The sequence below is a fragment of the Scyliorhinus canicula genome, chromosome 17, assembly GCF_902713615.1.
Source record: "Scyliorhinus canicula chromosome 17, sScyCan1.1, whole genome shotgun sequence".
NCBI lineage: Eukaryota > Metazoa > Chordata > Chondrichthyes > Carcharhiniformes > Scyliorhinidae > Scyliorhinus > Scyliorhinus canicula.
Window position 1 is genome coordinate 106,610,446 of NC_052162.1, and position 26,372 is coordinate 106,636,817.

Genomic DNA, 26,372 nt, shown 5'->3' on the forward strand with positions numbered 1-26,372 from the left:
GTTTGATGTGTCAGTTACCGTCAATTTCATGGTCCAACCAACAGCAATCGCTGTTTTCAATGGCCGAATAGTTCGTGTGTGTTCTTCGACATGACATTTTGTAAGATAAACTTGTCTCTAGTGAAAAAAGGTCTGAAATTAAAATAAACACAATGGGATCAGGATAAGCCAGGTTGAAAAAAAACATGCGAATACCTTCCCTCATGATCAAGTCGTTCGGTTTTGGGGCTCTCACGGCCGCAGCCTTGGGTCGACTCCTAGTCAGTAAATTAAGATTTGTTGCTTTCACAGGAACTGTTAAAACAAACCCGAATTATTTCCTGAGCGAAAACAGCTCTGCCAGAATCAGTGGAGTGAGAAGTGTAACTTCCAGTCAGAGATGGTAATGTCATATGCACAAGAGATCGAGAACAAATACAGCAGGGATGGGCAAACTACGGCCCGCGGGCCGCATGCGGCCCACCAAGATCAAGTGATCAAAAAAAAAATTAAAATTTTTTTTGTTTTTGTTGAAATAATTCTTTTTTTTAAATAAGGTTAATGGGGGGGGGGGGGATGTTGGGTTACTGGTATAGGGTGGATACGTTGACTTGAGTAGGGTGATCATTGCTCAGCACAACATCGAGGGCCGAAGGGCCTGTTCTGTGCTCTACTGTTCTATGTTCTATATGAGGCGCCCAGAATCATAACCGGGTGAAGCGCCATTTTTGAAAAGTAGAGAAAAAGAGGGCTAAAGGCAGGATGCCGCCGGGGGAAGCGCTGAGGTATATGCCGCACGCTAATTGGTTACAACCGGGACTATTAATTAATATACTATGCAGCCCTTTAAAATTGTGAATTTCTGAATGTGGCGCTTGCACGGAAAAGTTTGCCCACCCCTGAAATACAGGGTCAGAAGGACAAGGACACTGATAGGCTGCAAAGTGCTGATGATCAAGATGGTGATGCAAGGTAAATTATTGGTGCTAAACCTGTGAGTGGTTGATTCGGAATATTTGTGCCAGTTTATACAGCAGGAAGAAAAATCTGTCCTTTCCCACCCACATTTTGCACTGTCATCCCTTTCGTCAGTTTCTCTCACCTGCCTTGCAACCTATCCTAGCCCTTCCCTGTTGTCCTTTCACTCCTCTCTCAGCCTCTAGACCTGTTTCCCACCTGTTACTTCTCTGACTTTTCCAGCTCTGATGACAGATCATCCGCTGTCAGACCCGGTTTCATTTAATGAGTTAACTTTTTGTCAAAGTATCATTTTGCATCATTGACTTTGTCTATTTTTGTGGTTGGAAATCCACCTCTTCACTCACCTGAGGGAGCTGTGCTCCGAAAGGTAGTGATTCGAAACAAACCTGTTGGGACTTTAACCTGGTGTTGTGAGACTTCTTACTGTGCCCATCCCAGTCCAACGCCGGCATCTCCACATCATCATTCTTGTGTCAGTCAATCCATCCTACCTTTCTCTCTATCACAAACAGCCCCTTTTGTTCTTTTTACAGGGTGATTCCTGACTTTGCAACTGGGAAATGCTAGAAATACTATGCTGATCAATTAATCTTTCGTGAAAAACATAAAGCATGGAACCTTTTCCTCAATCTGAAATGAAAAGCATGTGCAAATGTTTCAGACCGACCTTGCATGAAAGACACGTGTGAAACACTGCAGAAACGTTGCACTGGTCCATTTACCACATGTTCAAACAGGACGTGCCATTTTGCAGGAGAAACTAGTTTGTGGTAAAAGCGATCTGGCGTGAAAAGTAAAATAGCAAAAGGAACGTGGAGTAAGCAAATTGTAAAACGTGCTGTAACCTGCTGCGCTGGTGGTTAGTGTTTGGCACTTGCACTGCTGTTTGATTGTGCGTCAGGAAATGAAGGTTTCTTGCTCTGGTCCAAACCGTGAAAATAAATATCATTTATTTCTTGGAAGAACACATAAATCTTAGTTTCAGCTGTTTGAAACCGGGCATAAATATTAAAATGTATTTATCTTCGAGTGCGAGGAAAATTAACCTAATTTCCGTTTGCTGCTAATTATTAGTGGAGTTCATTATCACACAGCCATGTGACATTTATACTTCCCCAAGTTTTGAATGATATTCTGCAAAATGCAGTTCTGGAGAAAGACAAAATAGTGAAGGTGTTATCACATCCGGTTTATACACGAACAGCTCCCAGGTCTAACTGGGCTACAACCTTTAGTAAAACTCACTGTCCTGAAGTTCCCCAATTCAAGTTTATTGTTGAATGCAACTGGAATATGGTATCGTTCCAAACATTGAATATTTACCCATCACCATTTCTTAATAACTGCATTCAAGCAAAATCGCAAATGCTTTCTGCTGGCAGTGGGTGTTTGGAGAATGTGAGGCTGGAATGTTGTGGCTTTTCCGTTTCACTCACTGTGGAGGAAGAGGCAATAATTGATGGGTTTGTTTGGGTGGAACAATTTCATAGATTTCTTTTTTTTAAATTTTCAATTAAGGATCAATTTAGCGTGGCCAACCCACCTACCCTGCACATCTTTGGTTTGTGGGGTGAGACCCATGCAGACACGGGGAGAATGTGCAAACACTACGCAGCCAGTGACCCAGGGCCAGGATCGAACTCAGGTCGTCAGCGTCGTGCCAATTTCATATTTCTAATGAGTTAGAAGTAGATAAAGGTGACATCATTCAATATATTTGAAATATATATATCATGCATTATTATATTCTATGTTCAAAATCAATATTTATTTCATAATGAATGTGGGTAACACCGGACAACAGCTTGGCAGAAACTTGGAACTTTGTGGCAATGAATCCTGATGTGGAAAAACAGTGAACGTTCTGTTCCTGGCAACCTTTCGTTTAACGCGCTGACGAATTGCACCACAGAGACAAGTGCAAAAGCAATTCAGGTGACATCTTAAAACACGGTGAGCGATTTAAAGCTTTAGATTGCCACTATTGGGATCACAATTCTTCTAAGTTTTACTCTTCGAAAATAAAGGATGCGACATTCATTGTCTACGGGCACCACTTCACCGTCATGACGAACCACAAATCCCTTCTGGTTCTTCAAGGAAGACTGTATGATTCCTCCTATAGCCTCCTCTGCGTTTAGCGTTATTACTGGCAGCGTAGGACTACGTAATGGAACACTGCTCCATACCCCATGGGGATGTTTTGAGCAGTCTGCTGCTGCCAACTCAGCCACCTACTCCCACCACGGCCAATGAGGTAATAGCTTTCCAGCATTGCGTAGACTCACTGCCGATCACGGCATCCTGCATCCGCAGCTGGACTCAGACAGACCTACAGCTCTCCCGTGTCAGGACTAAGGTGGAGTGGGACAAATTCCCCACCCACCATGGAAAAACACCAGATTTGCAGTATGCACGGCATCCCTGAGGAACTGATGGCCGATAACAGCACGGCGTTCACAAGTACGGGGTTTGCAGCGTTCTGCTCTGCCAAATGGATTCGACATGAGGGAAGCTCCCTACCACCTGGTTTCGAACGGACTGGCCGAAAGAACAGTCCAAACATTTAAGCTGGGCATGAAGGAGCTGACAGCTGGGTCCTGGGGCACTCACCTGACGCATTACTTCTTCTATCATGACATCACATGCCATGACGGGCTTCGCACCAGTGGAGTTCTTGATGGGCTGTTGGCTCCGCACCCACCTGAGCTTGGTTATCTCCTATCTAGGCGGGTGGGTCCACCAGAGCAAGAGAAACACCAGTCGCTGTCTGCAAGCCCGCACATTTGGCCACGACGACGCTATGCACATCAGAAACTTCGGCGATGGAGCCATTTAGCTCTCAGGTGTCCTGTAAGGTCATGGCAGAAATCCAATCGTCATGTGGATCATCTACAGAGCTGCGTGCTGAATATCGCCACTGAACAGCCCGTCCCCCACGGCAGTCCCAGCTCCACCAGGCTCGCCGCTGGTCCCACAGCCATCAACAACAGCTCTGGTTGTGGCCACAGACAAACAAAGAACAAAGAAAAGTACAGCACAGGAACAGGCACTTCGGACCTCCAAGCCCGTGCTGACCATGCTGCCTGACTAAACTACAATCTTCTACACTTCCTGGGTCCGTATCCCTCTATTCCCATCCTATTCAAGTATTTGTCCAGATGCCCACTGCCCTCTGTGTAAAAAAACTTGCCTCGTACATCTACCTCAACCTTGCCCCTCGCACCTTAAACCTATGCCCTCTAGTAATTGACCTCTCTACCCTGTGGAAAAGCCTCTGACTACCAACTCTGCCTATGCCCCTCATAATTTTGTAGACCTCTATCAGGGCGCCCCTCAACCTCCGTCGTTCCAGTGAGAACAAACTGAGTTTATTCAACTGCTCCTCATAGCTAATGCCCTCCATACCAGGCAACATCCTGGTAAATCTCTTCTGCACCCTCTCTAAAGCCTCCACATCCTTCTGGTAGTGTGGCGACCAGAATTGAACACTATACTCCAAGTGTGGCCTAACTAAGGTTCTATAAAGCTGCAACATGACTTGCCAATTCTTAGACTCAATGCCCCGGCCAATGAAGGCAAGCATGCAGTATGCCTTCTTGACTACCTTCTCCACCTGTGTGACCTATACACCATGATCTCCCTGACTTTCAATACTCTTGAGGGTTGTACCATTCACTGTATAATCCCAACCTGCATTAGACCTTCCAAAATGCATAACCTCACATTTGTCCGGATTAAACTCTATCTGCCATCTCTCCACCCAAGTATCAAAACAATCTAAATCCTGCTGTATCCTGACAGTCCTCATCGCTATCCGCAATTCCACCAACCTTTGTGTTGTCTGCAAACATACTAATCAGACCAGTTACATTTTTCTCCAAATCATTTATATATACTATAACAGCAAAGGTCCCAGCACTCATCCCTGCGGAACACCACTAGTCACAGCCCTCCAACTAGAAAAGCACCCTTCCATTGCTACTCTCTGCCTTCTATGACCTAGCCAGTTCTGTATCCACCTTGCCAGCTCACCCCTGATCCCGTGTGACTTCACCTTTTGTACCAGTCTACCATGAGGGACCTTGTCAAAGGCCTTAGTGAAGTCCATATAGACAACATCCACTGCCCTACCTGCATCAATCATCTTTGTGACCTCTTCAAAAAACTCTTATCAAGTTAGTGAGACACGACCTCCCCTTCACAAAACCATGCTGCCTCTCACTAATACGTCCATTTGCTTCCAAATGGGAGTAGATCCTGTCTCGAAGAATACTCTCCAGTAATTTCCCTACCACTGACATAAGGCTCATCGGCCTGTAGTTCCCTGGATTATCCTTGCTACCCTTCTTAAACAAAGGAACAACATTGGCTATCCTGCAGTCCTCCGGGACATCACCTGAAGACAATGAGGATCCAAAGATTTTTGTCAAGGACTCAGCAATTTCCACTCCAGCCTCCTTCAGTATTCTGGGGTAGATTCCATTAGGCCCTGGGGACTTATCTACCGTAATATTTTTCAACACACCCAACACCTCATTTTTTTGAATCTCAATGTGACCCAGGCTATCTACACACCCTTCTCCAGACTTAACATTCAATTCCTTCTTTTTGGTGAATACTGATGCAATTCATTCAGTACCTCGACCATTTCCTCTAGCTCCACACATAGATTCTCTTGCCTATCCTTCAGTGGGCCAACCCTTTCCCTGGCTACCTCTTGTGTGTAAAATGCCGTGGGATTTTCCTTAACCCTATTTGCCAATTACTTATCGTGACCCCTTCTAGCCCTCCTGACTCCTTGCTTAAGCTACTTCCTACTTTCCTTATATTCCACACAGGCTTCGTCCGTTCCCAGCCAACTCGCCCCGACAAATGACTCCTTTTTCTTTTTGACGAGGCCTACAATATCTCTCGTTATCCAAGGTTCCTGAAATTTGCCGTGTTTATCCTTCTTCCTCACAGGAACATGCCGGTCCTGAATTCCTTTCAACTGACACTTGAAAGCCTCCCACATGTCAGATGTTGATTTACCCTCAAACATCCGCCCACAATCTAGGTTCTTCAGCTCCCGCCTAATATTGTTATAATTAGCCTTCCCCCAACTTAGCACATTTACCCTAGGACCACGCTTATCCTTGTCCACGAGCACTTTAAAACTTACTGAATTGTGGTCACTGTTCTCAAAATGCTCCCCTCCTGAAACCTCTACCACCTGGCAGGCTCATTCCCCAATACCAGGTCCAGTACAGCCCCTTCCCGAGTTGGACTGTCTACATATTGTTTTAAGAAGCCCTCCTGGATGCTCGTTACAAACTCTGCCCCATCTAAGCCCCTGGCACTAAGTGAGTCCCAGTCAATATTGGGGAAGTTGGAAGTCTCCCATCACAACAACCCTGTTGTTTTTACTCTTTTCCAAAATCTGTCTACCTATCCGCTCCTCTATCTCCGCTGGCTGTTGTGAGGTCTGTAGTAAACCCCCAACATTGTGACTGCACCCTTTTTATTCCTGATCTCTACCCATATAGCCTCATTGCCCCCCCCCCCCCCCCCCACTGAGGACACCGAGATATTGGACAAGATTCCACTCAGCTCTGACTCGAGACTGAAATGGACACACTGCCCACCGCCCAAGGCACCTGTACCGGCCGCCACGCTGCCAAAACCATTGCCTCCAGCTCGGCTTTCATCCTTCGAGCACCGTTCTCCAGTCCGGTACACACCCCTCCCCCACCCGGGCCAACACAGACCATGCCAGAGCATCAACCCCGATCTAATTGGATGAGATCCAGGACAGATTCCAACAGATGCAGACACATGTCCAGACTTGGGGGGTGGGGTGTTATAACCCCAGCAGAGGTCACGGAATAGGAATCATCAAGTTTCCTGTGCCCTCTGGGGAATTTGGACTTTCCTGGTAAAGTGGCGGAGCTTCCCTTTAACAGGTAACTACTATAAAAGCCTTGACCGGGGTGCAGATTTGGGAAGGAGACCCTCGGGGAGTGGTGGTGATTTGATTGTAAATAATAATAATGCTCTTCGTTCTCTAACCTACCGTTTATGCGTGGCTGCTTACCTCGGATCTAACAAGTGGAGACAGGAGCTGTCATGGAGATTGAAATATCTGGTCTTAGTGATGGCGTGGATAAGTGGTCGAAAACTCATCCTGGGGTTAAATATGACCGGATATGTCCTCAGGGGGAGGGTAGTTAGGGAACGGAATTCATAGTGGTGACTGAGGACAATGGCATTAGTCTTCCCAATTTTTAATTGGAGGAGATTTCTGCTGACCCAGTACTGGACGTGGGATAAGCAGTTCAATAATTTAGCAACAGTGGAGGAATGGCGAGGGATGATGGTGAGGTAGAGCTGGGCATTGTCAGTGTACCTGTGAAAACTAACATGGTACTTTTGGATGATGTCACCTGTTGAAAAATAGGAGGGGCCAAGGATTGATCCTCGGGCGACACCAAGTACAAGGATTTTGGAGAGGGGAGGTTAATAATAATAATCTTTATTATTGTCACAAGTCGGCTTACATTAACACTGCAATGAAGCTACTGTGAAAAGCCCCTAGTCGCCACACTTAGTGCCTGTTCAGATACACAGTGGGGGAATTCAGAATGTATAATTCACCTCACAGCACGCTTTTTCAGACTTGTGGGAGGAAATCGGAGCACCTGGAGGAAACCCACAGACACGGAGAATGTGCAGACTCCACACATATAGTGACCCGAGCCGGGAATAGAATCGGGGGCCCTGGCGCTGTGAAGCAACAATGCTAACCACAGTGCTACAGTGCCGCCCAGATGGACGGTAGTTCATAAAGACAACAGGAGCAAATATTTATTTCGGTGGGTGATGACAATGGATTTAAAAGGTGAGAGTGACAGTACCAGAAGAGAGAGAGAACAATTAAAAATATCAGTGAACAGTAGGGAGGGGGTGGAAAGAGTTGGGAGATCAGCAATTTAGTGTGAAGAGGGTCAAGGGAGCAGGAAGTGGGTCTAATGGACAAGATGAGTCCTGAAAGGACGCGAGGATGGGAGAGAAACGAGAGAAAGGCGTGAGTGCAGGGCTTGGACAAGTGGGAAGTTTACAGACAGTTTTCCCCGATGGGCTAGTGGAATGGAGGAAAGTAGCAGAGACAGCTGATTGGATTGTCTTGATCTTAGTGAGAAAGAAGCTCCGTGACTTCCTCACACTTGTTGTTGGTGAAGTTGGAGGAAACAGGAGAGAGTGAGAGTCCTTGAAAAAAAAACTAACATATGTTAGAGATATTAAAAAGATTCAACAGACAATATTTAGCACAAACTTGACTGATTTGATTTTTGTGCAGAATATTAGCTACTGTAACTGAAGTTTATGAACATCAGCAGGAACACACCTCAATGAACATGGCTCAGTCCTGGATGTGATTAAAAGCAAAGCCCAATCAGTGTTGTTACTTATGAACCCGCCGGTGTGTGAGGAGACTAGATGACTGAGGGAACCGCTTCCCACACTTCAAGCAGACAAACGGCTTCTCTCCAGTGTGAACTCGCAGGTGTACAGTGAGTTGTGATGATGTCTTGAACCCAGTCCCACAGCGAGAGCATCTGAACGGTTTCTCATCAGTGTGAACACGTTGATGGATCATCAGGTAACCAGAACTTTTATAGCACTTCCCGCAGTCTGTGCATTTAAAAGGTCTCTTGTCAGTGTGAACTCGCTGGTGTGTCAGCAGGCTGGATGAATGACTGAATGCTTTTCCACACTTGGAGCAGGTGAATGGTCTCTCCCCAGTGTGAATTCGCTGGTGGACAGTGAACTCAGATGATGTCTTGAACCCAGACCCACAGTACGAGCACCTGAACGGTCTCTCGTCGGTGTGAACCCGTTGATGGGCCATCAGATTCCCGGGACTTTTAAAGTATTTCCCACAGTTTGGGCATTTACAAGGTCTCTCATCAGTGTGAACATCCTTGTGCCTCAACAGATTGGATGAACGAGTGAATCCTTTCCCACACTCGGGGCAGGTGAATGGTCTCTCCCCAGTGTGACTGCGGCGATGAGCCTCCAGCACTGATGGGTAACTGAATCCCATCCCACAGTCCCCACATTTCCACAATCCCACCCTAGCGCGATCAGTTCTTTTTCTGCCCATTTTCAAAGGTCGATGTTCCTCAGGTCCTGATGAATTGAGAAACTCTGTCCTGATGTGCTGTTTGGTTTCAGTTTTCTGACTGCGAATCCTCACCTTCTGATACTCTGTGAAAATGATTTAAAACAGAAAAAAAAAGAGAGAGGGAACTCACAAAAATACAAAGGCAGGTTATGAAATTGAGCTGAATGAATCTGGTCATTTGTGGAGCCTGTATTAGGAATAAATGACCGCCTGGAGTCGCTGATAACGGCGCCGTTGCCGCTCCCTCCAATGAGGTATACCACGAGCCCGGTGGTGGCGGCTACCCTCAAAATTTGGGGGCAATGGAGACGGCATAGGGGGGAGGCTCGATGGAGTCCCCGATACGGGGAAACCACCGGTTTGTTCCAGGGAGCATCGATGACGGATTTCTGGGCTGGCACAGGGTAGGTATTAGGAGGTTGAGGGACCTGTTTGTGGATGGGAGGTTCACGAGCCTGGGTGAGTTAGAGGGGAAGTTTGGGCTCCCGCCAGGGAACATGTTTAGGTTCATGCAGGTTAGGGCGTTTGCCAGGCAGCAGGTGGAGGGGTTCCCTCTGTTGCCCCCACGTGGGGTATGGGACAGGGTGCTCTCTGGGGTGTGGGTTGGAGGAGGGAGGATTTCGGACGTATACTGCGTAATGCAGGAGGTAGACGAGGCCTCGGTGGAGGAGCTGAAGGGTAAATGGGAAGAGGAGCTGGGTAAGGAGATTGAGGGGGGGACGTGGGCGGATGCCCTGGAGAGAGTGAATTCCTCCTCTTCCTGTGCGAGGCGAAGCCTCATACAGTTCAAGGTGCTGCACAGGTCCCACATGACTGGGACGAGGATGAGTAGATTTTTTGGGGGCGAGGACAGGTGTGCTAGGTGCTCGGGGAGCCCAGCGAACCATGCCCATATGTTTTGGGCATGCCCAGCGCTGGGGGAGTTTTGGAAGGGGGTAGCAAGGACGGTGTCGAGGGTAGTAGGATCCAGGGTCAAGCCAGGCTGGGGACTCGCAATTTTTGGGGTTGCAGTGGAGCCGGTGTGCAGGAGGCGAAAGAGGCCGGTGTTCTGGCCTTTGCGTCCCTAGTAGCCCGGCGGAGGATCTTGCTTCAATGGAAAGATGCGAGGCCCCCAAGCGTGGAGGCCTGGATCAATGATATGGCGTGGTTGATCAAATTGGAGAAGGTGAAATTTGCCCCGAGGGGATCAGTACAGGGGTTCTTTAGGCGGTGGCAGCCTTTCCTGGACTTCCTGGCGGAACGGTAGGGAAATAGGCCAGCAGCAGCAGCAGCAACCCGGGGGGCGGGGAGGAAAAAGAGAGGCAGGGGGGTTTGGTTTGGTGGGATGGAGAATGGTGTACATGGGTTTGTTGGATGTGGCGGGTGTTATCTCTTTCCTTTTTGTTGTTTGCTTTTTTGGTTTTTGTAGTGGCTTTTGTAGTTGGGTGGTTGTTGTTCTTGGGTTTTTACCATGGTTGTTTTGTTAATATTGTTTTGTTGTTTATATTTTGTGAAAACCTTAATAAAAAAAAAGGAATAAATGACCATGAAAGCAGCTGGATTGTTGTAAAAACTCAATTGGTTCAGTAATGTCCTTCAGTGAACATAGAACACACAGTGTAGAAGGAGGCCATTCAGCCCATCGAGTCTGCACCGACCCACTTAAGCCCTCACTTCCACCCTATCCCCGTAACCCAATAACCCCTCCTAACCTTTTTGGACACAGAGGACAATTTATCACGGCCAATCCGCCTAACCTGCACGTGTGGGAAGAAACTGGAGCACCCAGAGGAAACCCACGCACACACGGGGAGAACGTGCAGACACCACACAGATAGTGACCCAAGCCGGGAATCGAACCTGGGACCCTGTCGCTGTGAAGCAATACCCACTGTGCTACCGATGAAGGGAACCTACTACCCGGTCAGGACTCGTAGAACAAAAGAAATGATGACAATGGAGGACAAAATAAAATGTTTGCTCTATCATTCAATACAATTGTGGCTGATTGTTGACTTCAACTCCACTTTCCTGACCTCCTCATATCCCTCAATTCCCCAAGAGATCAGAAATATCTCAATCTCAGGGCAGCATGGTGGCACAGTGGTTAGCCCTTCTGCCTCACAGCGCCGAGGTCCCAGGTTTGACCACGGTTCTGGGTCAGTGACCGTGTGGAGTTTGCACATTCTCCCTGTTTTTGCGTGGGTTTCACTCCCACAGCCCAAAGATGTGCAGGGTAGGTGCAATGGCCACGCTAAATTGCCCCTTAATTGGAAAAAAATAATTGGGTACTCTAAATTTATGAAAGAAAAGAAATATCTCAATCCCTACGGGAAATTCAGGAGGAAATATGTAAGGAGATTAAAGATGGTTGCAAGAAAAATTGGGCGGTAATAGTTGGGGACTTTAAATTTCCCAACATTGATTGGGACATTATATTGCTTTGGCACAAAAGGCAAAGGTGAATCCAAAAACCTTCTACAAATACATAAAGGGCAAAAGAGTAACTAGGGAGAGAGGAGGGCCTCTTAAGGATGCACAAGATCATCTATGGTGCGGATCCACAAGTGATGGGTGAGATCCTAAATCAATATTTCTGATTGGTATTTACTGTTGAGAAAGGCATGGATGTTAGGGAACTTTGGGAAATAAATAGTGATATCTTGAGGAGTGTACATATTACAGAGAATGGGGTGCTGGAAGTCTTGAAGTGCATCAAAGTAGATAAATCCCCGGGACCTGATGAAATGTATATCAAAACGTTGTGGGAGGCTAGGGAGGAAATTGCGGGTCCCCCAGCAGATATTTAAATCGTTGACAGCCACAGGTAAGGTGCCTGAAGATTGGGGGGTAGCAAATGTTATGCCTTTGTTAAGAAGGGCCACAGGGAAAAGCATGGGAACGACAGACCGGGAAGTCTAAGGTCTGCGGTGGGTAAGTTGTTAGAAGATATTCTGAGAGATAGGATCTATAGAAATTTAGAGAGGTGAGGACTGATTAAGGACAGTCAGTATGGCTTTGCAAATGGAAAATTATGTTCCACAAATTTGAATTGCGTTTTTTGAAGGGATAACCAAGGTAGATGAGGGCAGTGCAGTCGATGTTGTCTACATGGACTTTAGCAAGGCCTTTGACAATGTACCGCATGATAGGCTGTTGCTTAAGATTAAATCTCACGGAATCCAGTGTGAGGTAGCCATTTGGATAAAAAATTGGCTTGACGACAGAAGACAGTGGTTGTCGAGGGTTGTTTTTCAAACTGGAGGCTTGTGACCAGCGGTGTGCCTCAGGGATCAGTGCTGGGTCCACTGTTATTTGTATTAATGATTTGGATGTTAATTTAGGAGGCATGGTTAGTAAGTTTTCAGAGGACACCAAGATTGGTGGCATAGTGGACAGTGAAGGTTATCTAGGATTGCAACAGGATCTTGATCGATTGGGCCAGTGGGCCGATGAATGGCAGATGGAGTTTAATTTCGACAAGTGTGTGGCGATACATTTTTATACATTGAATCGGGGCAGGACTTCCTTGATAACCTGCTGGCTGACAGAACATAGAACATATAGTGCAGAAGGAGGCCATTCGGACCATCGAGTCTGCACCGACCCACATAAGCCTTCACTTCCACCCTATCCCCGTAACCCAATAACCCCTCCTAACCTTTTTGTACACTAAGGGCAATTTATCGTGGCCAATCCACCTAACCTGCATGTCTTTGGACTGTGGGAGGAAACCAGAGCACCCGGAGGAAACCGCGCAGACACGGGGAGAACATGCAGACTCTGCACAGACAGTGACCCAGCGGGGCATCGAACCTGCGACCCTGGTGCTGTGAAGCCACAGTGCTATCCATTTGTGCTACCGTGCTGCCCCAGAACTTTGTGTGATAAGAAAGGAAAAGCAGAGAAGAGAGGGAGAGACAGAGGGGGAGTGGGAGGGCCGAGGGTAAGGAGTTTTTATAGACCTAAAACTAAACCAGAACTTGGGCAGAATCTCCTGAACCACTGTATGCCATGAGCCAGAAGGTCCAGGGAAAAGGTATGTGAAAACCATCACTTCAAGTTTCTCTCCAAGTTACACCCCATCCTGACTAGTCTGACATCAGTACTGGATGATCAGACATTTCCTCCATTTAAACATTGTCTTCAGTCCCTGCTATATAGCCCTGACAACTTATACCCCTGACAACTGTCTGAGACTGAACCAGACGGTTCACAACCAGGGTGAAATATTTCACCTCCAGATGAGTTTCCGATAACAGATCCTCATCATCACCAAGACTGCCCATTTCCACCTCAGTAACATCGCCCAACTCCATTCCAGTCTCATAGAATTTGCAGTGCAGAAGGAGGCCATTCAGCCGATCGAGTCTGCATCGGCCCTTGGAAAGAGCACCCTACCCAAGCCGACACCTCCACCCTATCCCCGTAACCCCACCTAACCTTTTTTTTGGACACTAAGGGCAATTTAGCACAGCCAATCCACCTAACCTGCACATCTTTGGACTGTGGGAAGAAACCGGAGCACCCAAAAGGAAACCCACGCACACAGGGAGAACGGCAGACTCCACACAGACAGTGACCCAAGCCGGGAATCGAACCTGGGACCCTGGAGCCGTGAAGCAACTGTGTCACTGTGCTGCCCACTGTTTTTGTTTCTGGAATTAGGAGGGAGGGCGAAGAGAAAAAGGGACCACTTGTCAGCTCACCTGCTGCTGAACCTCATCCATTCCTTCATTACTCTAAACTTAACTATCCTAACGCACTCCCAGACAACATCCCACATTCAACTTCCCTGGAATCTTGAGGGCATTCAAAGATCTGCTGCCTGTGTGCTTACTCACACCAATCATTCATCACACCCCCGTGCTCACTGACCTACAAAGGCTCCAGGTGAGAATGCACCAAAATATTAAAATTCACATTCTTGCTTTCAAATCCCTCTTATAGTCTCTCCCTCTCCTCTCCCCTCCCCTCCCTATCTGTAGTCTCCTCCAGCCTCACACCCTCTGACCTACCTGTGCTCCTCTCATTCCAGCCTTAGCATTTCATATTTTAATCGCTCCACCATTGATGGCCGTTCTGTCAATTTCCAAGATTCCAACTTCCTCCTGACCCCTCTCCACCTCAATTTCCCCCATTTCCTTACAATAAATTTATTTGACTAAATATTTATTCATCTGCTCTGATGTCTCTTCATAGAACAGTACAGCACAGAACAGGCCCTTCGGCCCTCAATGTTGTGCCGAGCCATGATCACCCTACTCAAACACACGTATCCACCCTATACCCGTAATCCAACAACCCCCCCCCCCTTAACCTTACTTTTATTAGGACACTACGGGCAATTTAGCATGGCCAATCCACCTAACCCGCACATCTTTGGACTGTGGGAGGAAACCGGAGCACCTGGAGGAAACCCACGCACACAGGGGGAGGACGTGCAGACTCCACACAGACAGTGACCCAGCCGGGAATCGAACCTGGGACCCTGGAGCTGTGAAGCATTTATGCTAACCACCATGCTACCCTGCTGCCCTTATAAATCTTCATATGGTTCAATGTCAAATGTGGCTTTATAACAGTCCTGTTAAATAACTTGGAATGTTCTATTGCACAAAAGGTGCTTTATAAATACAAATAGCTATTGTTGATTTGGACATATATCACTGTTCATTCATCATCGTTGAGTGAATAACCAGTAATTCCTTACCTAACTGCATTGTGGGATCACCTTCACCACTGCAGTGGTTCATGGTCCAATATTATCTTCTTCACAGGAAACTGGGGATTGACAATATATGTTTGTACTTGTGGAGAGAGAAACAAAGGCAACATTTCACATTAGTGAAAATGAATTTTAAGGAATAAAAATGGTGCAGAAAGTGATGGCCAATATAAGCTCAGAAGCAGAAGAGAAATGTAATACAGCACAGGAGAAACAATTCCAGATTATGGCAGACACGGTGGGAAGATAAAGCTGGTGTGCCAGATGCTGATGGTCAGGACCTGGGTAGTGGTGGAAACCTCATTCAGACAGTCCGTAGTAGCCACAGTAAAATACTAAACAGTTATAATACACCCATTATTGGAGACAGAGAGAATTAGAGAATGCCAGTGAGGTGATCAGGGATGGCAGAGGTGAAAGTGACCAATGATGGATATGGATTCTGACCCATATTAAAAGGAGTCTCATCAGCCTCAGAGTCATGAACCTCTTACAGATCATAAGATGATTGGTTAAAAACGATCATCCCTGAAACCATCTCACTGTTTTCAATGTTAAAATCACCTGCTGGAGCCTACAGCTGGAAAGATATCAGAAGCTCTGGAGTCAAAAATTTCCCAGTTGAGGAAATACCCAGGGAGCAGGGGTGATGTCACTGTACATGGTTTAGCTCATGAGGGGCTGGTTTAGCTCACTCAGCTAAATCACCGGCTTTTAAAGCAGACCAAGCCGGCCAGCAGCACGGTTTGATTCCCGTACCAGCCTCCCCGGACAGGTGCCGGAATGTGGCGACTAGGGGCTTTTCACAGTAACTTCATTGTAGCCTACTCGTGACAATAAGCGATTTTCATTTCATTTTTCGGTGTGTGATGATGTCACAGACACAGAACATCTGGGTCTGTGCATACCAGTGATCACCATACATTATGGAAGATGGAGGAATCATTGAGAGGGTGCAGAGGAGATTAACCAGAATGGTTCAGGGGATGAGAGATTTTAATTGTCAGGTTAGGTTGGAGGAACTGATGTGGTACTCCAGGAGCAAATGAGATTGAACGGAAATTTGATAGAAGTAAACAAGTTTATGAAAGATACAGCCAAGGTAGAAAAGGAAAACAGTTTCATTATATGATCCCACAATGCACCATGGTTTCACAGCGCTAGGGTCCCAGGTTAGATTCCCCGCTGGGTCACTGTCTGTGCAGAGTCTGCACGTGTCTGCTTGGGTTTCCTCCAGGTGCTCTGGTTTCCTCCCAGTTTAAAGATGTGCAGGTTAGGAGGACTGGCCATGATAAATTGCCCTTAGTGAACAAAAGGGTGAGGAAGGGTTATGGGGATAGGGTGGAAGTGAGGGCTTAAGTGGGTCGGTGCAGACTCGATGGGCCAAATGGCCTCGTTCTGCACCGTATGTTCTATGACAGACTCAGATTTAGATCTTGGATAAAATATAGAGAAATTATATGTGCAAGAAATATTACACAGCGAGTGTAATGAGCTGCAAACAATACTTACACTCAAAGTCAATAATATGCAGTTCCTGATCAGTCGACTTTGTAGGAATTTGGTGTGATATTTGCTTTGAGTTTTCAGTTTGCACATTCTTGCCATTTAGTATCCTGTTTAATAAAAGATTGCAAAAACAATCATCACTGTCAGTCCAATAATAGAATGAAGAGACAAACACTTGCCTTGGTTTTGAGTTTGCTGTGTGGAAATCTCCTAATCCCCTATAAAAGGAGTTTCCAAAATCCGTCAGTGTCAGACCAGGATAGAAATTCAGAACATTGTCTCCTCCTGTTGCCTGGAGCAGGATGACCGCCAATGCGCCCTGCTGCACAACAGCTCCCCCGGGCCGAGCAGACGGAGCGTCCCAAACATTGCAAGCCTATTCGCTGCAACGCGACGCCGGTAGTTTCGGATTCAGGATTTGCGACCTGCACTGAATGTTTATGATGCCTCCCTGCCCATTCCGCTGACCCCATTTCTCCCGCCACCCCCACTAACTCTGTTATTCTGCTGCAGTTGCCATTTTCTCGCACTGTCCCGCGCCTCCAGTTACAGAAAAGTACTACGCATGTTCAGGGAAAGAACGCAGGCGCATGCTCCATTTATACTCCGTAAGGCGCATGTGCAGGGACCACTTGTTTGGCTGGGACAGATTCTGCCCCGCTATGAATGCTGGGTTAGAGTTCCACCACCGGAAGCCGATATTGTTGCAGATAAAATTATTTTTTATGATCCGAGGATGATTGTAGCCTTACGAAATAGATGTAAAATTATTAATTCAATTTCTACAACCAAGTGCACGGGTCTCTACCACTGTAGTGAAGTGTTCTGTCTGTAATTGAGCAGAAAAAGCCCTTATAGTTAGATATGAATTCACAGGAGTTTTAGCAGCTCAGGTGAAGAAGTCATCTTTTCCTTCCCTACATGGAATATTTAAACTCTGTCTTGTCAGTAAGAAAGTGCCTTTCTATAGAATTTCGAAAGTGCAGAAAGAGGCCATTCAGCCCATCGAGACTGCACCAACCCTCTGACCGAAGTGAACTGCCCGTTACCCCCAGTGACCTACTCTGCATGTCCCTGGTCACTGAGGGGCAACTTAGCGTGAAGAATCCCCCAAATCTGCACGTCTTTGGACTGTGGAAGGAAACTGGAGGACCCGGAGGAAACCCACGCAGAGATGGGGAGAAAGGTCGAAAATCCATAGAGACAGTCACCCAAGGCCAGAAATGAACCCGGGCCCTTTGCGCTGTTAGGCAGAGTGATAATCACTGCCACCATATGGCAAAGGAGCAGAATTAGACTTCCCGGCCCATTGAGTCCGCTCCGGCATTCAATCATGGCTGAGCCTCCATGCCTTCTGCAGCGAAGAGTTCCATAGATTCACCACCCTATGGCTGAAGAAATTCCACCTCATCTGTTTTAAAGGATTGTCCCTTTATTCTGCGATCGTGCCCTCTGGTTCTATTTTTTTCTACTAGTGGAAACATCCTCTCCATGTCCACTCGTTCCAGGCCTCACAGTTTCAATACAATCCCACCCCATCCATCGAAACTCCAACACGTACAGACCCAGAGTCTTCAACCATTCCTCATACGAACCTCCTCTGGCTCCTTTCCAAGGCCAGCACATCCTTCCTTAAATACGGGGCCCAAAACTGCTCACAATACTCCAAATGTGGTCTGACCAGAGCCTTATACAGTCTTAGAAGCACATCCCTGCTCTTGTATTATGGCCCTCTCAACATGAATGCTAACATTGCATTTGTATTCCAAACTGCTGACTGAACCTGCACATTAACCATTAGAGAATCTTGAACAAGGACTCCCAAGTCCCTTTGTGCTTCTGATTTCCTAAGCATTTCCCCATTTAGAAAATAGTATACACGGTAGCATTGTGGATAGCACAATTGCTTCACAGCTCCAGGGTCCCAGGTTCCATTCCGGCTTGGGTCACTGTCTGTGCAGAGTCTGCACATCCTCCCCGTGTGTGCGTGGGTTTCCTCCGGGAGTCCAAAGATGTGCAGGTTAGGTGGATTGGCCATGACAAATTGCCCTTGGTGTCCAAAATTGCCCTTAGTGTTGGGTGGGGTTACTGGGTTATAGGGATGGGGTGGTGGTGTTGACCTTGGGTAGGGTGCTCTTTCCAAGAGCCGGTGCAGACTCGATGGGCCGAATGGCCTCCTTCTGCACTGTAAATTCTGTAAATTTCTCCTTCCAAAGTGCATAACCTCAAACTTTTCCATGTTGTACTCCATCTGCCACTTCTTTGCCCACTCTCCTCTCCTGTCCAAATTGTTGTGCAGCTCCCTGCTTCCTCAATACTACCTGTCCATCCACATATCTTTGTATCATCTGCAAACGTAGCAACAGTGCCCTCAGTTCCTTCTTCCAAATCGTTAATGTATATTGTGAAATGTGGTCCCAGCACCGACCACTGAGGCACACCACTAGTCACGGGCTGCCATCCTGAAAAAGACTCCTTTACCCCCCCCCCCCCCTCTCTGCTTTCTGCCAGTCAGTCAATCCTCTATCCATACCAGGATCTTACCCTTAACACTGGTTAACACAGAGGGCTAAACAGCTGGCTTGTAAAGTAGAACAATGCCAGCAGCGAGGGTTCAATTCCTGTACCGGCCTCCCTGAACACGCGCCGGAATGTGGCGACTAGGGGCTTTTCACAGTAACGTAATTGAAGCCTACTTGTGACAATAAGCGATTGTTATTATTAACACCATGGGCTCTTAACATATTTAACAGTCTCCTATGCGGCACCTTGTCAAAGGCCTTCTGGAAATCTAAATAAATCATGTCCACTGGTTCTCCTTTGTCTAACTTCTTTGTTACTTCCTCAAAGAACAGATTTGTCAGCCATGACCACCCCTTGACGAAGCCGTGCTGACTCAGTCCTATTTTATCATGCACTTCCAAGTACTCTGCGATCTCATCTTTAATAATGGACTCTAAAATTTTTAACCAATGACTGAAGTCAGGCTAACCGGCGTATAATTTCCCATCTTCTGCCTCCCTCCCTTCTTAAACAGTTGTGTTACATTAGCCACTTTCCAGATCTCTGGGACCCTCCCTGCCACCAGCGATTCCTGAAAGATCACGACCAATGCCTCCACATTCTCCTCAGCTATCTCTTTTAGAACCCTGTGGTATAGTACATCCGATACAGGTGATTTATCCACCTTCAGGCCTTTCAGTTTCCCCAGAACCTTCTCCTTAGTGATGGCCACTGCACCCGCCTGAGCCCCCTGAATTTCCTACAGCTCTGGCATCCCACTGGTGTCTTCCACCGTAAAGACTGGTGCAAAGTAACTATTCAGTTCCTCTGTCATTTCTGTGTTTCTTATTATTACTTCACCAGCCTCACTTTCCAGTGGTGCAATGTCTATTTTTGCCTCTCTCTTACCTTTTATACATTGAAAAAAACTCTTGCTATCTTCTTTTATATTACTAACTAGCTTTCACTCATATTTCTTTTTCTCCCCCCTTATTGCTTTGTTAGTTGTCTCTGCTCGCTTTTAAAGGTTTCCTAAACCTCTGACTTCCCCTTAAACCTCGCCACTTTTATGCTTTTTCTTTTGCTTTTATGCTGTCCTTGACTTCCCTCGCCAGCCATTGATTCCTCGTCCTCCCCTTATCATGTTTCCTCCACCTTTGGATGAATTTCTGTTGTGTCCCAGAATAACCTCCAAACACCCCTGCCGTTGCTGTTCCACAGTCTTCCCTGCTAGTCTCCCTTTCCAATCAACTCTGGCCAGCTCCTCCCTCATGTCTTTGTAGTTACCCTTATTTAATTGTAATACTGTTACATCTGATTCCAGCTTCTCCGTCTCAAACTCCAGGGTAAATCTTATCATATTGTGGTCACTGCTTCCTCATGGTTCCTTCATCTTAAGTTCCTGAATCAAGTCTGCCTCGTTACACATCACCAAATCCAGAATTGCCTTTTCCCTAGTGGGCTCGCTGCTCCAAAAAAAAATCTTAAGACATTCCACAAATCCTTTCCTTGGGATCCACTGCCAACCTGATATTCCCAATTCACCTGCATATTGAAGGCCTCCATAATCATTGTAATATTGCCTTTTTTATATGCTTTTTCTGTCTCCTGATTTATTTTCTGCCCCACATCCTGACTACTGCTAGGGGGCCCGTACACAAGTCCCATCAGGGTCTTTTTATCTGATTCCTCAACTCTACCCACAGAGATTCTATGCCTTCTGATTCTATACTGCTTCTTGCTATCGATTTAACTTCATTCCTTATTATCAATGTAACCCCGCCCCCTTTGACCATCTACCTGCCCTTTCGATAGGACACATATCTTTGGATATTTAGATCCCAGTCCTGATCCCCTTGCAGCCACCTCTCTGTGATGCCCACAACATTGTACCGGTCAATTTCAATGTGCACAACAAGTTAATTTACCTTGTTCCGTATACTGCACACAGTATTGGGAATTATGTTTTCACAGTGTGATTTTACAGTTCAGACTTTGACCTCTAATCCTTCTGACAATGGGTTCCACATTCTCATACAAAGAACAGAGAAAAGTGTACACTGTAAATCTGAAATAAAAACAGAATGTTCTGGAATTCTAACCAGCCTGTTAGCGTCTACGGTGAGAGGTAGATCTAGTTTTCATTTAAATTCTGTGACTTTTCAGCAATGAGTCAGTGCACAGAATGTAAATTCAACTTTGGTTTTCAATCCACAGATATTCACAGACATGCTGATAATTTCCAGCCTTTCTGGGTAAAAACATTGCTTCTGAGCTGGACATTAAATTTAATTTCAGTTAACTTTATACTTATTTTTATCTATCTGCAAAGAGGAAACATATTCCAAACCGTTTTATAATCTGATCATGTCACCCTTCACTCTCCTTTCTACGGAATGCCATTTGAACTTGTTCAGTCTTTATTGAATTATATAACTTTATACAGTTCTGGCATCATTCCATTATTCTTGTTCCCTTAGCAGTTCTTGCAAATATATTTTATAATATGGATACTGAGTTAATCTGTAAGAAGTCTTACAACAAGAGGTTCACGTCCAACAGGTTTGTTTCAAACACGGGATCTTGGATTCATGTCGCATTACATTCACCCCCCCACCATCTGGCCTGGACTTGCAAAATCCTACCAAATGTCCTGGTTTGAGACAATTCATACCTCTTTAACCTGGGATTACGCCTATCTCTGGATCTGTAATGATTTGATTACCCACAAATGTTCGCAGTCTAAGCATTGTCTGGCATCTCTGACTTTGTCTTTATAAATGTTTCTGGAACATACCTCTCCATTCACTCGAGGAAGGAGCAGTGCTCCGAAAGCTCGTGTTTGAAACAAACCTGTTGGACTTTATCCTGGTGTTGTAAGACTTCTTACTGTGCTCACCCCAGTCCAACGCCGGCATCTCCACATCAGAGTTAATCTGAGCGTGAAAGTCATCATTGCCCACAAATGCCAATATATTAGAAGGATCAGTATTTCATGGGAGGAGAGGAACTTTCCTTCATGAGCCATTTTCCCATCAGCTAAACTTAAGGTAAACTGGGTGAACACTGAAAACGGTTGAAAGTTGGTGTGACTTTTATTTGTGACTCACTCTCACATATTGTGTCGATGCTACTTGGAGGTTAGTGAATCGGATATCATCTACCTGCATTTTCTTGAGCCTGTGCCCGGCATTTGACAATGTTTGACCTGGGTTAGAGAATCTTGTGACCCAGTCCCTTACTTACTGATTGAAGCTACAGTCATTGCTTTCTGCTGGCAGTGGGTGTTTGCAGAGTGCGGGGCTAGAATATTGCTGCTTTTTAAAATTTCCCTGTCTCACTCACTTTGGAGCTGAGGAAAAGATTATAATTGTCTTTTTAATTCAACAACTTCATAACTTTCTAATGAGTTTGGTGGGTCAAACCATTTTCTCCTTATATTTCAAATAAATATTAATCTTGTTAAAGTTGAGCGTGTGTGTGGAAACTCACTGGGTAACAACAGAGTTTTAAACTTTGGGTGATATTTTATAGCAGATAAAAGTACCCAATGATACCCAGAACTGTGTTTCTAATTCTACTTCTGTGACTCTGAGCAGTATTGTTGGTTCAGGGGCTTGAATGGAACTTGGCATATTTAAATCATCATCGTTCATTGAACAATAGGCCGCACATACAAACCCCAAAGTCTTCGGTCCTTGGCTGCCTAATGACTATATTCACCAGGATGGTAAATTTGAATACAAATTCATTTTATTAATAATGTTAACAATAATTAAATATGCAGCAAATACAACTGGTTTCCTAACTCCTCCTCTTTAATTCGCCCCACCCTCTACACACACACATACACACAAGACAAAAAAAACAGAGGGAAAAGAGGAGTGTACTAAAAATGATGAAAGTAAAAGGATAAGAATCTCTGTTTCAGACGGTTGTCTTCTACCACACCTTCCTTCAGTCCAGGATTTCAGTTTGAGGTTTCTGCTTTCAGTCTGTTGTGGTTTTTACTGTAGATTCATCAAGATTTTCTGCGGGTTCAGAAATACAGCAGCTATGCAGGTTTTTGGAGAAAGAGAGAGACAGTGATAGAGACAGCTTCTTCTCGGCGTGTGCAGGACCTGACTGTCCTTTCAATGGTTCTCTGAAAACCATGCCACGTGGGTAGGACCTGGTCACTACTAGTTGCTGAGCAGAATACGGCCTTTTTGGCAAATTCATTGGTACAAAACAACCAATCGAACAAAGTTTCTCCAATCTCTCGGGTGCCAGAATGTCTGAGGTCGGCTGTTCAAAAGCTAGCATTGTGTACTATTTAGTAACTTTTAAGTACCTCACTTGCTCTGCTTGACTGAAAGGTATACGTCCAATAAACATCCATGGAGCAAAGATTATAACGACAAAATAAAATAAATTGGCAATAAGGGAATCAACAGGTAGGGCCCTCACAAAAGTGTAGAGGTTAATCGATTCAAAATGCTCACGTATTCAATGTGTTCCTGTCAGTCATCAATAATATAATTCATATTTTCCACTTCTGACCTGCACATTCTTCCAAACATTGCAATCCATTTTCTGGAGCTGTTTCTGGATTTAACGTTGTAGATTCCTATTAAATTTGCTGCCTTTACTTTAAATAGACCATATTACTCTGAGTCAGTATGTGAGACGGTAGATAAATATGTTAAGCTGCTTCAATAAACCCATTCATTTCTATTACAGACTGTAAGAAATACTAACATGTCTGCCCAGTGACAGTCAACTTTAATCACTTTACTTACTCAGTACATCATGAATTTCTACCGCTTCTCATTTTGCTGATGGTATTTTAAGAGTTTGGTTGAAAGGACATGAAGAAACTGCTGCAGTTACCAAATATAATGTAATTTTAGTCCCTTTCAGACAAAAGAAATGTTCCTTAGGAACAAGTTGCCACAAGGATCAGCTGAAGAACATTGCCCCATAAACATGGTGGGCAGCACGGTAGCATGGTGGTTAGCATAAATGCTTCACAGCTCCAGGGTCCCAGGTTCGGTTCCCGGCTGGGTCACTGTCTGTGCGGAGTCTGAACGTCCTCCCCGTGTGTGCGTGGGTTTCCTCCGGGTGCTCCGGTTTCCTCCCACAGTCCAAAGATGTGCGGGTTAAGTGGATTGGCAATGCTAAATTGCCCATAGTGTCCTAAAAGTAAGGTTAAGGGGGGGGGGGGGGGGGGGTTGTTGGGTATAGGGTGGATACGTGGGTTTGAGTAGGGTGATCATTGCTCGGCACAACATCGAGGGCCGAAGGGCCTGTTCTGTGCTGTACTGTTCTATGTTCTATAAACATAGCGGCCGCGCACACGCAATACTGCACATTGCCACTCACAATGATGGTGCTCATGCATGCGTCCGGATGCACATTGTCCGTTGGAACATGGCGACCGCGAATTTGGGTCTGTAACTGCGAAATGATCCGCCCCCGCTTCGTGCAAACGGGGAACAGGGACGTTATTTTCTGGGGTTTACGGTTTGCACAACATGTTTAGGAAGCTTGTCCGCCCACTCGCCGGACTCATTACTCCCTCCGTCCCGCCAATTTGTCCACTTACTGGTTCAGCATCAAATCAGTGGCTCTTCATTATTCACAGTGCGCATGCACCCCTGCCATCCCGACCCCTGATTCACTCCAATTGTTTGGAGGACCAGCTGCTTCCACTCGGTCCTCCAGTCCCGCCCTTCTCTTCCTATTGGTCCAAAGCTGCCGTCAATCAGCTGGGCATTGTGACGGTTTCAGACTCAGCTTGACTTGCTGATTATTATAAGAAGTTTTACAACACTAGATTAAAGTCCAACAGGTTTGTTTCAAACACTAGCTTTCGGAGCGCAGCTCCTTCCTCAGGTGAATCGGACCTCAGCTGATTATTGGCAGCATTTTCTGTTTGGGAGTTGCAGCTCCAGTCCCTCCTCGTTCTGCTTTTCAAGCGGTTGGGCTTGATGCAAGGTTCTGCTGATCTTCGAGTTGCCTGCTGCCTGTCCCAGTGTGTGTTTACTGTCTTGAGATGGAAGGCAGGAGGGGCCGATGAATCCGGGAACACTGACCTAAAAACAAAGTACTGCTGCTGCAACTCCCATTTTGAAGCGGAATATGTTGGAACTACTCAGAAGGTGTGAGTTGCTCGCTGCTACATTCTTTGTTCCCGTGACTTGGACTTTGGACTGGGAGCTGTCAGATAACCTGATGCCGGGATTGTGGGAGGGGAGGGGCGGCGGTCTGATTCAAATATGCACCTCAGAGGTCGTATCAGGAAACCTTGTGAATGAGAGGAGGTGCTGGATCATCCGGAATTTACTAACTGTTACTGGGCGGCGAATATATCGATGGTCAGGAAGTGGGTAGTGGGGGAGGGGTTGGTGTGGGAGCAGGTGGAGGTGGCATCCTGTAAGGGCACGGGTTTGAGGGCATTGTTAACGGCTCCTCTGCCATTCTCGCCGGGTCGGTACACCACAAGCCCTGTGGTGGTGGCAGCCTTGAGGGTATGGGGACAGTGGCAGCAGCACATGGGTTTGGAGGGGGTGTCGGTGTGGGCTCTGATACGCGATAACCATTGGTTCGCTCGGGGGGGGGGGGGGGGGGGTTGCTGGATGGGGGCTTTCGCAGGTGGCAGTGGACAGGGATCGAGAAATTTGGGGATCGCTTTCTTTATGAGGGTTTTCTGAGTTTGGAGGATCTGGAAGAGTTTGAGTTGCCAGGTGGCAATTGGATTGGAGTTGTTTATTGTCAGTTGTACCGAGGTACAGTGAAAAGTATTTTTCTGCGAGCAGCTCATCAGATCATTCAGTACATGGGAAGAAAAGGGAATAAAATAAAATACATAATAGGGCAACACAAGGTATACAATGTAACTACATAAGCACCGGCATTGGATGAAGCATACAAGGTGTAGTATTAACGAGGTCAGTCCATAAGAGGGTGATTTAGGAGTCTGGTAAGAGTAGGGAACAAGCTGTTTTTGAGTCTGTTCGTGCGTGTTCTCAGACTTCTGTGTCTCTTGCCCGATGGAAGAAGTTGGAAGAGTGAGTAAACTGGATGGGAGGGGTCTTTGATTATGCTGCCCACTTTCCCCAGGCAGCGGGACGTGTAGATGGAGTCAATGGATGGGAAGCAGGTTTGTGTGATGGACTTTCTGAAGTTTCTTGCAGTCCTGGGCCGAGCAGTTGCCATACCAGGCTGTGATGCAGCCAGATAGGATGCTTTCTATGGTGCATCTGTAAAGGTTGGTACGGGTTAACGTGGACATGCCAAATTTCCTTAGTTTCCTGAGGAAGTATAGGCACTGTTGTGCTTTCTTGGTGGTAGCGTCGACGTGGGTGGACCAGGACAGATTTTTGGAGATGTGCACCCCTAGGAATTTGAAACTGCTAACCCTCTTCACCTCGGCCCCATTGGTGCTGACAGGGTTATAGTACATTGTACATTGTACAGTGTATAGTACATTGCTTCCTGAAGTCAATGACGAGCTCTTTAGTTTTGCTGGCATTGAGGGAGAGA

At 46.2% G+C, this 26,372-nt stretch overlaps 1 protein-coding gene across 6 annotated transcripts; it reads right to left on the reverse strand.

Annotated features, from left to right (window-relative positions):
• Nucleotides 1-8,375: 8,375 nt before the first annotated feature.
• LOC119951694 (zinc finger protein 239-like) lies at nt 8,376-16,922 on the reverse strand. 6 transcript variants are annotated; one of them, XM_038774941.1, is made up of 4 exons: nt 16,839-16,922; nt 16,347-16,450; nt 14,820-14,916; nt 8,376-9,210 (listed from the first exon to the last, which is right to left on the reverse strand). In XM_038774941.1, exons 3-4 carry the CDS (start codon nt 14,860-14,862, stop codon nt 8,405-8,407), a joined length of 849 nt encoding a protein of 282 aa, XP_038630869.1. In that variant the 5' UTR covers nt 14,863-14,916; nt 16,347-16,450; nt 16,839-16,922; the 3' UTR covers nt 8,376-8,404. The 6 variants fall into 6 exon arrangements, with proteins under 6 accessions (XP_038630869.1, XP_038630871.1, XP_038630868.1 ...); XM_038774943.1 differs by lacking the exon at nt 14,820-14,916; XM_038774940.1 differs by having other exon boundaries at nt 14,820-14,890; nt 16,347-16,904.
• Nucleotides 16,923-26,372: the final 9,450 nt, after the last annotated feature.